Raw genomic sequence first — 13,541 nt, 5'->3', positions numbered from 1 at the left:
GACTGGCATTTATATATCCTTTCTCATGTTCTTTTTCGTTTAAATTAGTCGAGGGGACTGTATAATATGCAACCTGGGAGTGATGCTGATATTGACAGTTTCTCTCCAGACCCATTACACAATCTGTTTTTTGAAATTGTTTTCTCATTTGATGGACGGTACCTCCCTCCATTCCTGTTCTCTTCAGCCAGGACCACCCTAAAGGCATCAGGAAACCACCAACACACCTTACAGATTGAGACATTAATGACGACAGAGACCAATGTTACAAATAGGAATGTAAGCTCCCTTCAAAACGGATCTCAAATTTCCCTCTGCAAAGCTGCCACAGAACCAGCTTTGGGAAAGGGCAGGCTGCTATGACCAATACTCTCTAGCAGGCAAAGACTGTACCAATGAGGGCTGATTCTTAAAATTCATTAGCTATCAGAATGAGGAGGCCAAGTGGTTAAAATTGATACATCTGCAAAGGGTTAAGCTGTTTCTATAGTTAACTGCAGGAGTTTTTTTTCATCTGTTACTATTAATTGGTGTGAATAAATGCCTGAAACAAATTAGCCATGCTTTAATCATTTGCATAAATGTGCTAAACCATCAACAGATAATAAAATAGGTGTAAAAGAGTGAACTTGTACTGCTACCATTAACTGCAAAACAATTATCAGTATCAAGAAACTGTTGGTGCTATGTAAGCATGTTCTGACCAATTAGGTAGGAGAGGGCTATTTCCTGTTCTGCGGAAGGTCTTAGTCAAGCAGAACAGAAGTATTTAGCATAACAAGAACAGACATGACTCTATCAAATTGAATGCACCCAAGCTAGAAAAAGGAGAAATCATTGATTTTTCACAATACAGTATGGCATCTAGTTACACTGCCATGTATCTTCAAATGAAACTGAGGGATCCCAGGAGAAATCTACGCCGATCTTCAAGAGGTACAAATTTAATGCTTACACTATCAATAACTAGTCAACAGTTTACCATTGGGGTAATATTGAAATGACCAAATGGAACTTGTACCTTTGTCTTGACAAATTAGTTATTTGTTAGGTTGTGACATGTATTGCTGGTTATAATTCAGAGCATTTCTCCATATATTTTACATGTAGACAGGTTGAAGGTATATGTGAGTAGAATAAAATAGTCAACATTCTTTTTCTCAGGCGAGTAAAAGGGAAACTTTGGACAAAATATATAAACAATGTCATCCACTCAAATGCTTAGATGAAAGAGAATCACTACGATATTCCTTATTAAAGAAAAAAGTTATATGGCTCTGTTTCTTAGTAACTTTTGTTCTATTCTTAGAATTCATCTGAGGAATATATCCTATCAATTCTGTGTGTGCATGTGTGGGTGTGTGGTTAAGCTCTACTTTCTGCTATCGGGTCTGAGCAAGATGATCTTTGCACGACACTTGTTCCGGCTATGTGGTTTATTTTACAGGAAGCAGTCAGTGATGAGAACTAAACTAAAGAAAGGGTGTACCTAACCACATAGCTGCGCTTAGCTTATGTTTGAATGCATAAAAATGTCTAAGAAAGCATCCCCAGCTTCTGTATTTTGTGACTATAAGTTGCTTGTCTCATTTCCTTTTTAGCATTTGGTTTCAGCTGGGTGAAGCACTGGAACTGAAACCAGGGTTCATAAATAACTGGAGTTTTAAGGGAATGGGGAACTTGACATTTAAAATACATGTCATCTTTCTTGCCTACTTTGAAATCTAAAATAAATTTGCATTAAAAATGATTCAAGTTGTGGTCTATGACAAATATGCATCTGGTTAAAGCACACAACTAATAAAAGTTGTCCACAAATCAGCCATTAATCAAGGTACAAATGCCCAGGTTGATAGATGAAGTATTGAAATAATTCACCACATATATAATAATTCAACTTATATATAAAATCTCATCTCTCCTATTTCCAAATCCAACCAGTAAGTTTTGCTTCCTAATGCTATCTCCTTCCAAGGATTTTGGGATTGTAACTCTTCTTCCTTCACATGCCTTCCATGCTTATTTGGAATTTAATGTTTGGAATTTATTGTGCACAAAGCCTCGCAATATCTCTTTAAATGTCCTTTAGCCCTCATAGCTTTCTGTATCCTCTGAATATAAATTTGCATGCGTCTGATATAGACTCCAATTTTTACAGCCTATTTCAATTGCACACACCTGGCTGTAACCCTACAGTTTTACTATAACCCCATTCTCTTCTTCCTTCACTTCATTCTCCATTTCCTATACAATTTAGCAAAAATGTGAGATGGATAGGATAAAAATATGTAACTGATAAATTCCATGGATATTAACAGCTTTACGGTGGCACAATGGCTCAGTGGTTAGCACTGCTGCCTCACAGCACCAGGGACCCAGGTTTGACTCTAGCCTTGGGCAACTGTCTGTGTGGAGTTTGCACATTCTCCCCATGTCTGTGTGGGTTTCCTCCCACAGGCCAAAGATATGCAAGTCAGGTGAATTGGTCATGCTAAATTGCCCATAGTGTTAGGTGCATTAGTCAGGGATAAATATAGGGTAGGGGAATGAGTCTGGGTGGGTTACTCTTTGGAGGGTAAGTGTGGACTTGTTGGGCCAAAGGGCCTGTGTCCACACTGTAGGGAATCTTAAAAAATGTTCCAGGTTAGAAGAGCCATTTTAGTTGGGAAAATATTTTTCTTTATCCATTAATGAGAGGTGCACATCACCGGCAAAGCCAATATTTGTTGCCCATCCCAGGCTGCTCCTGAGTCGGTGGTGCTGACCCATTTTTTGAACTGCAACTGTCCATCTGGTTTAGTTACACCTACAATGCTATTAGAAAGAGAGAATTCCTGGATTTTGATCCAGGAACATTGAAGAGATGGTGATACAATCCCAAGTCAATATGGTATGTGACGTGGATGGTAATTTGGGAGTGGTGATCCCAGCAACATCTTAGCAAGATTAGGTTATTTAAAAAGGGCATTGTGGTAATGGGGAGGGAAATACATTTCTCACCAATTTAGAAGAAAATTTACTACTCTTATGCTACCTGATGTAGCCTCCTATGTATGTGCTGTACAACATGCTCTAGTGGTTATCCATTGTATCAATTGGTTTAGTCTTATAGCCATATTCTCCAACTGGTTCACCGACCTAGCTTTGTGCTCGCCTAGATAAATAATATTTACAGTGGGACAGTTGCAGCAAAGGCTTTAAGTCATCATAGGAATCCTCCAGAAGTTACAAGAAAGGAGGTATGCTGCCAATGCTATTTATACATTGGAGCACATGGATTCATAAGATGAGAGGTGACCTCATAGAGGTTTACAAAATCATGAGCATTATAGATAAAGTGAATGACAAGAGATTTTTCCCTACGGTGGAGGGAGTTCAAAACTAGGCGGCGTATTTTTAAGGTGAGAGGAGAAAAGATTTAAAAAGGACCTGAGGAGCACCTTTCTTACATAGAGAGTAGTTTGCGTGTGGAATCATCAGCCAGAGAAAGTGATGGATACGGGTACAGTTACTATGTTTAAAAGATATTTAGTTAAGTTCGTGAATAAGAGAGGTTAGGACGAATTCAGGCCTAACACAGCCAGATGGAACTAGTTTAGTTTGGGAACATGGTTGGTGTGGACTGGTTGGACAAATAGGTCTGTTTCCACGCTGTGTTACTCTATGACTATGGCACTATAAGAAGCCTACTCCTATAAACTAAAACAAAATTCAACTGATACTGGAAATCTGAAAGAAAAATGCAAATTGCTGGGACTACTCAGCATGTCAGGCAGTATTTGTGGAGAAGAGAAGTTAAGGCATGGTTTTTCATGGGCGTTATGGAGTCTCGGCCTCTGGAGATCCAGGGAGAGCCCAACATCACTTCAGGCAATGGGTCTCGGGCCATGAGTGACCAATCGTAGAATTTGCAGGACAGAAACACTGCAGCATATACATGAAGTTTTAAAATTTGACTGAACCGGATTATTCTGATTTGTTCATGTATATGCATACATATATGGCTATAAAAGGATGCTTTTAAAAATGTGCATCCCTACATTTACTAAATTATAAAATACCTATAGTGGGAAGCAGGCCATTCAGCCCATTAAAAGCCACACTGATCCTCTGAACAGCATCCCACCCAGACCAAACCCTCTACCCTGGTTTGTTTCCAGCCTCTGGCAACTGTCTGCTTGTGTTTCCTCTAGGTGCTCCAGTTTCCTCCCTCAGTCCAAAGATATGCAGGTTAGGCGAACAGGCCATGCTAAATTGTTCACAGTGTCCAGGGATGTACAGGCTAGGTGGATTAGCCATGGGAAATGGAGGATTACAGGGATAGGGTGGGGGGATCAGTCTGGGTGTGATGCTGTTCGGAAGGTTGGCGTGGACTCAATGAGCTGAATGAACTGCTTCCACACTGTAGGGATGCTCTGATTCTAAGATGCTCAATTATAATTGGGTTCACAAGTGGACTTGGCTACAAATCCCTCACAGTGAACATGCATTTCAAGCTTTGCCTGAAAGCTTCTGGTAAGTTGGTTCAGGGCTCTTCCATGCACCTTCTCAAAGACAACAGTCTCTCTGGCTGATACATGAAGTATGCTGGTGTGCAAGCCCATCAGACTTTTCTTGTGCATTGCCCTCATCTGAATCCTTGCCAGTTACCTCCCCCTGAGGTGAAAGGCCACACACACTCTATTTTCTCCCCCCGCCAAAAAAAAAACACACACATCTGCGTGGCTTGTAGCTTCATATGTGAAGATTTAATCCTTAACCTGTCTTCTAAGGTATGGACAAGAACTAGATCTGAGTGTCAGATCAAATGACAAGTGTTTCACCCACAAAAAATTGCATTTGGATGGGAATAACAACTACAAAAAGAGAGAAAACATATGCTAATCATGTTCTATAACGCAGAATAGACTGATGGGTATTGACAGAAACAACAATGGCAAAACATGAGGAAGGCATCCATAAAAGCCACAAGGCCCAGTTGTTTCTAAGATGGTGTATGAGCAAGTTTTCTTGAGACAAGTTACCAAAGGCAATAGTTGTGGCCTCATTATTTGAAATCTTCAGGACTCCTCTTTTACATTATTTGAATGTAAAAGATTTCATTATTAGGGCTGCCATCACAGCTGGTTTAGCTAGTGCTACACACAGAAATGTTGGCGGAATAGAGACATTATTCTGAGATGCTGACACAATTGTAAAGCAGAAAAGGTCAGCTCTTCCACTGTATCTCAAGGACTACTGGCTGACCCAATGGTGGTTCTTGCGCAACTGAAAGCATAACTTCACCCAGGTCAAGGGTAGGGGAAAGCAGAGGTGCATGTTTACAAGACTGTGGAATAAGTGCAAAGTTAGATTTCATGAAGTGCACTACGCAGAATCATGCTTTTATCATTGGATTCAATGACACTGCTGGCCTTGATCTATTTTTCTGCCATTGTAATTACGTGGTGTCTTCCACTGCTTCACTTTTGCTGCTGAATATTATGAGCCAGCTTGTCCTGCAAAGGGGAAAGTGTCAGAAAATGCAGTGCATTTGGGTGGTAGGCTGACTTAGCTGGAAGAAGATTGAAGCAGTGAGGTGGGGGGTGGGGGGGGGGGGTGCGAGAGATTTGCTGTAGTGGTACATGGGTTGGGTAGAGTGTCAAAATGTTAAACTTGAGTCTTGATTGCTAGAGATTGTTGATGGTCTGTGGTGAGTGTGTGATGTATCAAGTAGTATGAAGTTGAAGATGCAGTTACCAGGATATCATATTTTAAGATACATTCCTTGGCCCTGATCACTCAAGTGAGATCATTGAAATTGCTCCACTGCATCCAAATTTGACTCTTGTTCTGACTTCTGTGGCTATCTGCCTCCCAGGTATTTCAAGCTCTGGCTCAAGGGTCTTCTAGCCTTTGTAGATAAAGTACATGACCTTAGTTTTAACTTTCAGAACTAAGGTCTCCAGCACTTTGTCCACACCCTCTCTCAGACCTGCTGCACTATTACTCAAGTTTCTTCCTGTTCCTGACTTGTTTCCCACCCAGATAAAAGAACCTTCAATTGATGTAAGCCTTACAGGAATTAAGACACAAATGGGGCTGAGCTTCATTCCACCATCATGGAAATGAGAAGACCGTGTAAATTTTCCCTGTAGCAGCATTGTTTTCTCGTGAAACACCAGTTAATTGTGGACTGCAATCCCCATGTCAATTATGAATGCTTATTGAATTTTTGGTCCCTTTTCTTAGCACAGGGTGGGCTTTGCTGTGCATTTGATTTCATAGTTTGTCATCAAATTGATTGTCTAAATCCTACTGGTCACACCATTATTTTGAACACAATACTTCATTGCTGGTTTTAATGATGGCGGCATCTGAGTCACTGGAGAGAACCACAAATCACTGGAGAGAACCACAAACTGGAAAAGAGAGAGAGAAACACAAATTAGAAGGGATAGAGAAACATCAACTGAAAGGTAGCGAAAAAGAAACATAAACTGGTCAAGAGAGGAACGAAAAAACATAGACTGGGAAAGAAAAAGAGAGAAACTGGGGAGAAAGGAAGTTAAAAAAAACACAATGGGGGAGGGAGAGGGAAACACAAAACTGGGTGGATATACCATACTTGTTGCATAACTTGCTTGCTTGTTTTTGTGTTTTGATTACAGTGTCTGTACTGTTTGCTGCATCTAAAGCTTGCAAGTATTGGTGTCCAGCTGCAGCGATGTTATATTTTCAGCCATTTACTAGCAGTTTTCAAATGCTACAACCTTTCTTTGTCAAGTGGTCTGTTTGCATGCTTCAATAGGTTAGACAATCACGGACTCCACTACTCTTGTGGGATCTTTCTGCTCTTCAGATTATTGACTTTGTGTAAACTCTCAGCCACAGCTATGAATATCATGACAGCTGGTTTGACCAGTTCTGCATCTGTTGGTCTATGAAGCATAGCTTTAGCCTTTGTTTAAAAAATTTGAACTCAAGTAGTACACTTGTGGCTTTCCAATTCATGGTAGAGGATTTGACATCCATCCTTCTGCTGTTCATTTGTCTTTTCACTTTATTTTTAACATTGCGCACTTGTGCTGTGTTTTCAGTACTGTGTTTTTAGTGTTTCTTTCTGTTTTTTTGGTTTAAAATCTGTCTTGGGATTCGTTTGCTGACTCGGCATTTTTCTCAATATAGCACTCTTGGTTTCGTTATTGTTTGAATTTGGACATTCTTATCCTTAGCTCAACCCAAGGCATCAAATAGCCATTCAAATTTGACGGAACTTTCATGTGGGGTGGCTTTGAATCAGCTGACTACTTGCACAAACCTGGCCAGCCTGGAGATAGACAGACACAGTTTGTGAAGAAATTTTAGAAACTGAAAGTTTAAACTTGCAATGGACTGGTTTCTGCTGTCTAGGAGTCACTACAAAAATCTATGATGCGAAGCTCACCGTCAGAGACTTGACTCGCACATGTGAGACTATTAACCCTGGAGATCCGATGCTGATTAATACTAAGTATGACTCTGAGATAAGCCATTTATGTTCCTGACCCAAACTGACTGCTACCCACCTGACTACCCTCTGACCTGACCCAATGCCTCACCTCCGCAAACACCCCCCCTACCCATTCACTCACTCCAATCACTGAAAAACCTGTGATCTTTCAATTTTAACCCGGATATAGCAGCCACTGTGAGAAGGAGGCATGCCCTCTCTACACCTATTTTCCTTGTGTTAACTTGTCTTCTCTGGGGATGGCTGCGCTGACCCCAGACTTCACCTGGGATCAAAAGTCCTGGGTGCAAGTTCCCAAAAAGATTAGGATGCCAAAATATTTCTGGGCAACAGCAATATGAGTGTCAGCAATACTTACTGGAAGATCTGGACCAATATGTGTTAAATCTGGAGTCAAACAGATTTTCCTTCTTTCTGAAAACTAAATCTTTATCTCTCTGAAGTTTCATTTCTACGCAGCGTTGTAAGCATCAACGGATGTGTCAACTTTTACGTTGCTTTTCTTTATTGTTTATATAACCTGCTGTGAATCACAGGATGTCATGAAACTGTACGAAACTACTTATATACTGTATCTTCCTCAATTGAATGAGTGCAATTTACTTGGTGTTTTGCACAGTTAATACTATTAATATATTCCAAAATATTTTTGCTTAAATATTATTCAATAATGTTTTTCATTCAATACTTTTGCAAGTTTTCTTTAACTTATATAATTCATCTCATTGTTAAATAACAAGTCAAATATTCTAGTTGGGGCTTTCTGATATCAAGATGTGGCAGCCACACAGCACCAGGGACCTAGGTTCAATTCTACCCTCGGGTGGCTGTGTGGAGTTTGCATAGTCATCCCATGTCTGCGTGGTCCCCTCTGGGTGCTCTGGTTTCCTCTCATAGTCCAAACGTTCGGTGGATTTGCCATGCTAAATTGCTCATATTGTCTAGGGATGTGCAGGTTAGGTGGATTAGCCATAGGAAATGCAAGGTTACAACGATAAGGTGGGATGCTCTTTGGAGAGTTGGCGTGGACTCAGTGGGCCAAATGGTCTGCTTCCACACTATAAGCAGAAGTAATAATGTAAATGGAAGTTTATGAAGGCACCATGTGTCAGCAGGCCTGATAATCCGATCTATCCCGTAGAATGGACAATCTCGGAAGGTTTGCGAAGCTACTTTTCACCATTCTTTCCAAATGGTCCCCCAGGTCTAAAGGGGAAGGGAGATTCTTGTTGCTATACCGGATCTCTGTTAGCTGTTCAGATATTATTCAGCAGCCAATGCGACCTCTTGTTTTCAAATTGCACTTACCCCTCTCTGCATCCATCAACTTACTCCCAACGCTCTAGCAATGCACAGCTGTTTGCAAAGAGTAAAACCTGTCAACATTTTACAACTCCCTGTTGTGCAAAGTTTTAGCTCCCTCTAGTGTAAGTCTATTATTGTTTATGTAACATTTGGAAGGTAATTGACTGCACTGATGGAGTTTGTCGCCCAAAGTGGAGTGATCTGTTTTTGATTACACGCTTGAAGGTGCTTGGACCTTCAACAATTGAACAATGTTCAATATGAAGTGTTTTTTTATGTAAATTATGTCAGTTTATCCTTCTCTGATTCAATGCCAATAAATCATTTAGTATTCTAAATACAGCAAGCTCATCATAAAAGCGATGATTTCGTTAAATTCATATATTCCTCTTGAATTTCTTTCATTTTATCATCTGACATGAAATTTAACTCGGTGATTTCAATTTATTCAGTTTATTTGATTTATTTATTATTGTCACGTGTACCTAGATGCAGTGAGTGCAGCCTTCTGGACTCAATATCGACTTCACTCTTTTCTGCCCAACTGTTCTTCTGTTTCTGGGCTGTATCCCCTACCTATTATCCCCACTCCTTATCCCCTTCCACCCACCTTTCTGTATATAAACTGATGTTTTCCTAACTACCATCAGTTCTGAGGAAGGATCATTCAATTAACTCTGATTTCTCTCCACCGATGCTGCCAGATCTGCTGAGCTTTTCCAGCAATTTCTGCTTTTTGTTTCTGATTTGCAGTATCTGCAGTTTTTACAGTGAAAGCTTTTGTTTTGTGTGCAGCACAGGCAGATCATACCGTACAAAGTGAATAGGGTGATCGAACAGAACGAGGAATACAATGTTACAGCTGCAGAGAAGGTACACAAGGAGCTAGATCAATATTAGGCTTGAAATTTGAGAGGTCCTTTCAGAAACCTGATAACAGGAGGGAGGAAGCTGTGCTTGGACCTGTTGGTCCATGTGTTTAAGCTTCTGCATCATCTGCCCAATGTTGGAAGAAATTATAACCAGGGTGGAAGGGCTCTTTGATGATGTTGACTGCCTTCCTAGGGCAACGAGAAATGGAGATGGAGTTAATGAATGGTTGGTTTGCGTGATGGGCCGGGGTCTGTACACAACTCTCCGTAGTTTCTTACGGTCCTGGGCAGTGAAGTTGGCATACAAAGTGATGCAACCGGATAGAATGCTTTCTACGGTGCACGTTTAAAAATTGTTAAGAGTCTTTATGGGCATGCCAATTGATGAGAATCTTTACAGACGTTCACCAGGCTGGCATGGTGCCTGGATAATATAAATTAAAGATCGATCAGTGATCTGAAGTGAGTTGTATTCCTCATTCTTCTGTTCCACGTCAGCATCTTCTTGCACACTTTCCTGGTTTCTGTCATCTGAATTACCTTTAGTGATTATTGAAGCGAAAACATTTCCCTCAAAAAGGGAACATGAGATAGCTTTGGCAAATAGGATTAAGGCAAATCCAAATAGATTCTACAAATACATTAAAGGCAAAGTAACTAGGAAGAGAATAGGGCCCCTTAAAGATCGACGAGGCCATTTAAGTGTGGAACCACAGCAGATGGGTGGGATACTGAAACAAATATTTCACATCAATATTTATTGCGAAGAAGGACATGGAAGCTAGGGAACTTGGGAAAATACATAGTGATGTTCTTGAAAAGTGTCCATATTACAGAAGAGGAGGTGCTGGAGATTTTAAAATGCGTAAAGATAGATAAATGCCCAGGAACTGATCAGGTGTATCCCAGAACTTTGTGGGAATTTAGGGAAGAGATTGCACGGGGTCCCTTGCTGAAATATTTGTATCATTGACAGCCCTGGGTGTGGTGATCTTGCCCTGGCCCTCAATACCCAAGTTCCCACTTCTTGCCAGGAAGCTTGATTTTCTCCTGACCCAAAAATCCAAGACTTCATTTAATCTAGTGCCCATTCTGACTTGTGTCCCAGAAGCTCCAACTGCTGAGTCATGGTGCTGCAGGGACTCTATGAGCTACGCCAATTCAGACAGGCCAGGTCAGGTAATCTGATATCTCTTTCAATGTTCAGAACTGTTCTCCTATCCAAAGCCATTTGACGTCATTAACTTGAGTGGAAAATAACTGCAACATTCCTTTAATAGAGTCTCGCAAATGCCGAGTCATTCAATTTGATGAATACAAGAGTACAAGTTTAATGAACAGCACATTCAAAGCAATATTGAAATTATACAGATTGTAAATACCTTTTCAGTAAACAGATTGATCAGCATATTGAAATTATATTGAATCAGAGTTGTACAGCAAGGAAATAGACCCTTCGGTCCAATTATCCGTGCCGACCAGATATCCTAAATTAATCTAGTCCCATTTACATTTTGTCCATATCCACCTAAACTCCTCCTAGTCATGTACCCATCCAGGTGTTCTTTTAAAAGTTATAATTGTACCAGCCTCCTCCACTTCCTCTGGCAGTTCATGCCACACACACACCAACCTCTTCGTGAAAAAGTTGCCCCTTAGGTCCCTTTTAAATATTTCCCAGCATATTCCAGATCAGAGATGAACCATGTAGAATAACAATTAGATTTCATGGAGGTGACAGTTCTTCTAATACAGCATCATCTCAAAATTATACCTCAAGACTGATGATGAACAAATCAATGTACTATTACATTGAGCAAGTCTGATTGCAGATGATGTTATTAGCAGACAAAGATCAAAACTGCAAGATAGGGATGCCATGAGCATCTAGCCAGGCTTATAGTTTGTGAGTGTTAGGAAAGCAAGTGAAAAGCCCAGAGATACAGCTTGGTCCAATCTCTGAGCTGGGTACCTGGCCCTGCAGGCAACAGAGCAATACTAATTCCCAGTGTGCCTCAAAGTGCAGCTTCGAGGAGCAGAAGCATCAGTGGATTGAAGAAGTGCCATGAGGATCCTGGCAGGGTTTGGATGCCAGCATCTGTCGATGGGGGAGGGAAGGTGGTGTGGCAGGTGCCCTGAAATGTTGATGTCAGATGCCATACGTAGCAGTCTGGAGGAACAAGCAGTGAGCTTAATTTGCCAGTTTTCACTCTGACCTTTGTGTTGGAAATTATCAACATCAAGATTCCTTGTGGAACTGCACATTAGTGAGGTGCAATTAATGAGGCCAATAATCAGCAATAAACACCCAGTCAAAGGCACCTCACAGTTGCTGAGCACGAATCCCACCTTGATGCCCAGAAGTCTGTTTGAAAATGCAATGAGTTGTTCCCAACAGTTCATGTCCTTCACGCCCCTATAAATTCCATCCAGTGGTTCTAAAGACATTAATGTTCACATTAACCTAGATCCAACACATTCTACTAATGGGCCCACCACAACTGTGTGTGACAAGGAGTTCCAATCCAGCTTTCAAAGGGAGCAGGATCCTTGTACCAGCTTCCTGAGCTCTTAGTAATTCTGCTTGAGCAATATTATTTATTGCTATCATGCATAACTCACCTTGCTATCTCAGAACAGTGTCTCTTCTGTAGATACGCAACAGTGGTATATTCTTTACCACAAATCGGCAGATAGGCCAAAGCAAAAACAGATGAGGTCTGGTGACAGACTACCTCAAACAAATCTTACCCAGTACCACATCCTGGTCAAGTTTTTCTGTTCATTCTCTCTGACCTTTATATCTTTCCTGGTGTGGCATTCAGAATTAGCAATGATACTGGAGCTGAGGTCTAATCAGCACTTTATAAAATGCTAATACGGACATTTTAATTTTATTTTCCAATCCTTTATTTAAAGGTAAGATGTGATTTTGAACTTAACTGCACTGGGGCATTGTTGGACTAGTAGTATTATTGTTAGCCGATTAATCCAGAAACTTAGCAAATGTTGGGAAGACCCAGGTTTCAATCCCACCAGTGCCAATGGTGGAATTTGAATTAAAGTTTTTTGAAAAATCTGCAGATAAGAATCTACTAATGACCATGAAACCATTGTCATTTGCCCGAAAAACCCATCTGGCTCGCTAATGAAGGAAATCTGCCATCCTCAGCTGATCTGGCTAACTCCAGATTCATAGCAATGTTGTTGACTCTCAACTGCACTGTGAAATGGTCCAGCAAACCAATCAGTTATATCAATTGCTACAAAGTCTCAACAAAGAAATGAAACCAGACAGATCACTTGGCATCAACCTATGCACAGGAAAAATCAATGGCAGAAATAATTCTGCCACGCCTATCCGCCACGCGAAGGCCTCCGAGCCCTCCGTTTCTTCCTCCCACGCCATCCCCACCAGTACCCTTCCACCAACACCCTCATCCATCTGGCTGAACTGGTCCTCACCCTAAACAACTTCCCCTTCCAATCCTCCCACTTCCTCCAAACCAAAGGGTAGCCATGGGCACCTGTATGGGTCCCAGATGTTCTATATGTGGACCAGTCTATCTTCCACAGCTATACCGGCACCTGTTCCTTCGCTACATCGATGACTGACTGCATCGGCGCCACCTTGTACTCCACGAGGAGGTTGAACAGTTCATCAACTTCACCAACACCTTTCACTCCGACCTCAAATTCACCTGGACCATCTCAGACACATTCCTCCCCTTCCTGGACCTCTCCATCTCCAACTCTGGCGTTGACTAACCACAGACATCTACTACCAACCCAATGACTCCCACAGCTACCTAGACTAGACCTCCTCCTACCCTGCCTCCTGTAACAACTCCATCCCTTATTTCCAATTCCTC

General features: G+C 41.2%; 1 protein-coding gene across 2 annotated transcripts in view; it reads left to right on the top strand.

Annotated features, from left to right (window-relative positions):
• Positions 1-749: 749 nt before the first annotated feature.
• Positions 750-13,541, top strand: part of LOC122564415 (genetic suppressor element 1-like) — a 301,389-nt gene continuing 288,597 nt past the window's right edge. For both annotated transcript variants that reach the window (XM_043719252.1, XM_043719243.1), the window contains exon 1: positions 750-936. In XM_043719252.1, the coding sequence (XP_043575187.1) occupies positions 858-936 (79 nt within the window). In that variant the 5' untranslated portion in view covers positions 750-857. The remainder of the gene's footprint in view (positions 937-13,541) is intronic.

Source organism: Chiloscyllium plagiosum, chromosome 29 (genome assembly GCF_004010195.1).
Source record: "Chiloscyllium plagiosum isolate BGI_BamShark_2017 chromosome 29, ASM401019v2, whole genome shotgun sequence".
Taxonomy (NCBI): Eukaryota; Metazoa; Chordata; class Chondrichthyes; order Orectolobiformes; family Hemiscylliidae; genus Chiloscyllium; species Chiloscyllium plagiosum.
Note: the sequence above shows the minus strand (reverse complement) of the source record. Positions and strands in the feature narration are given on the sequence as shown.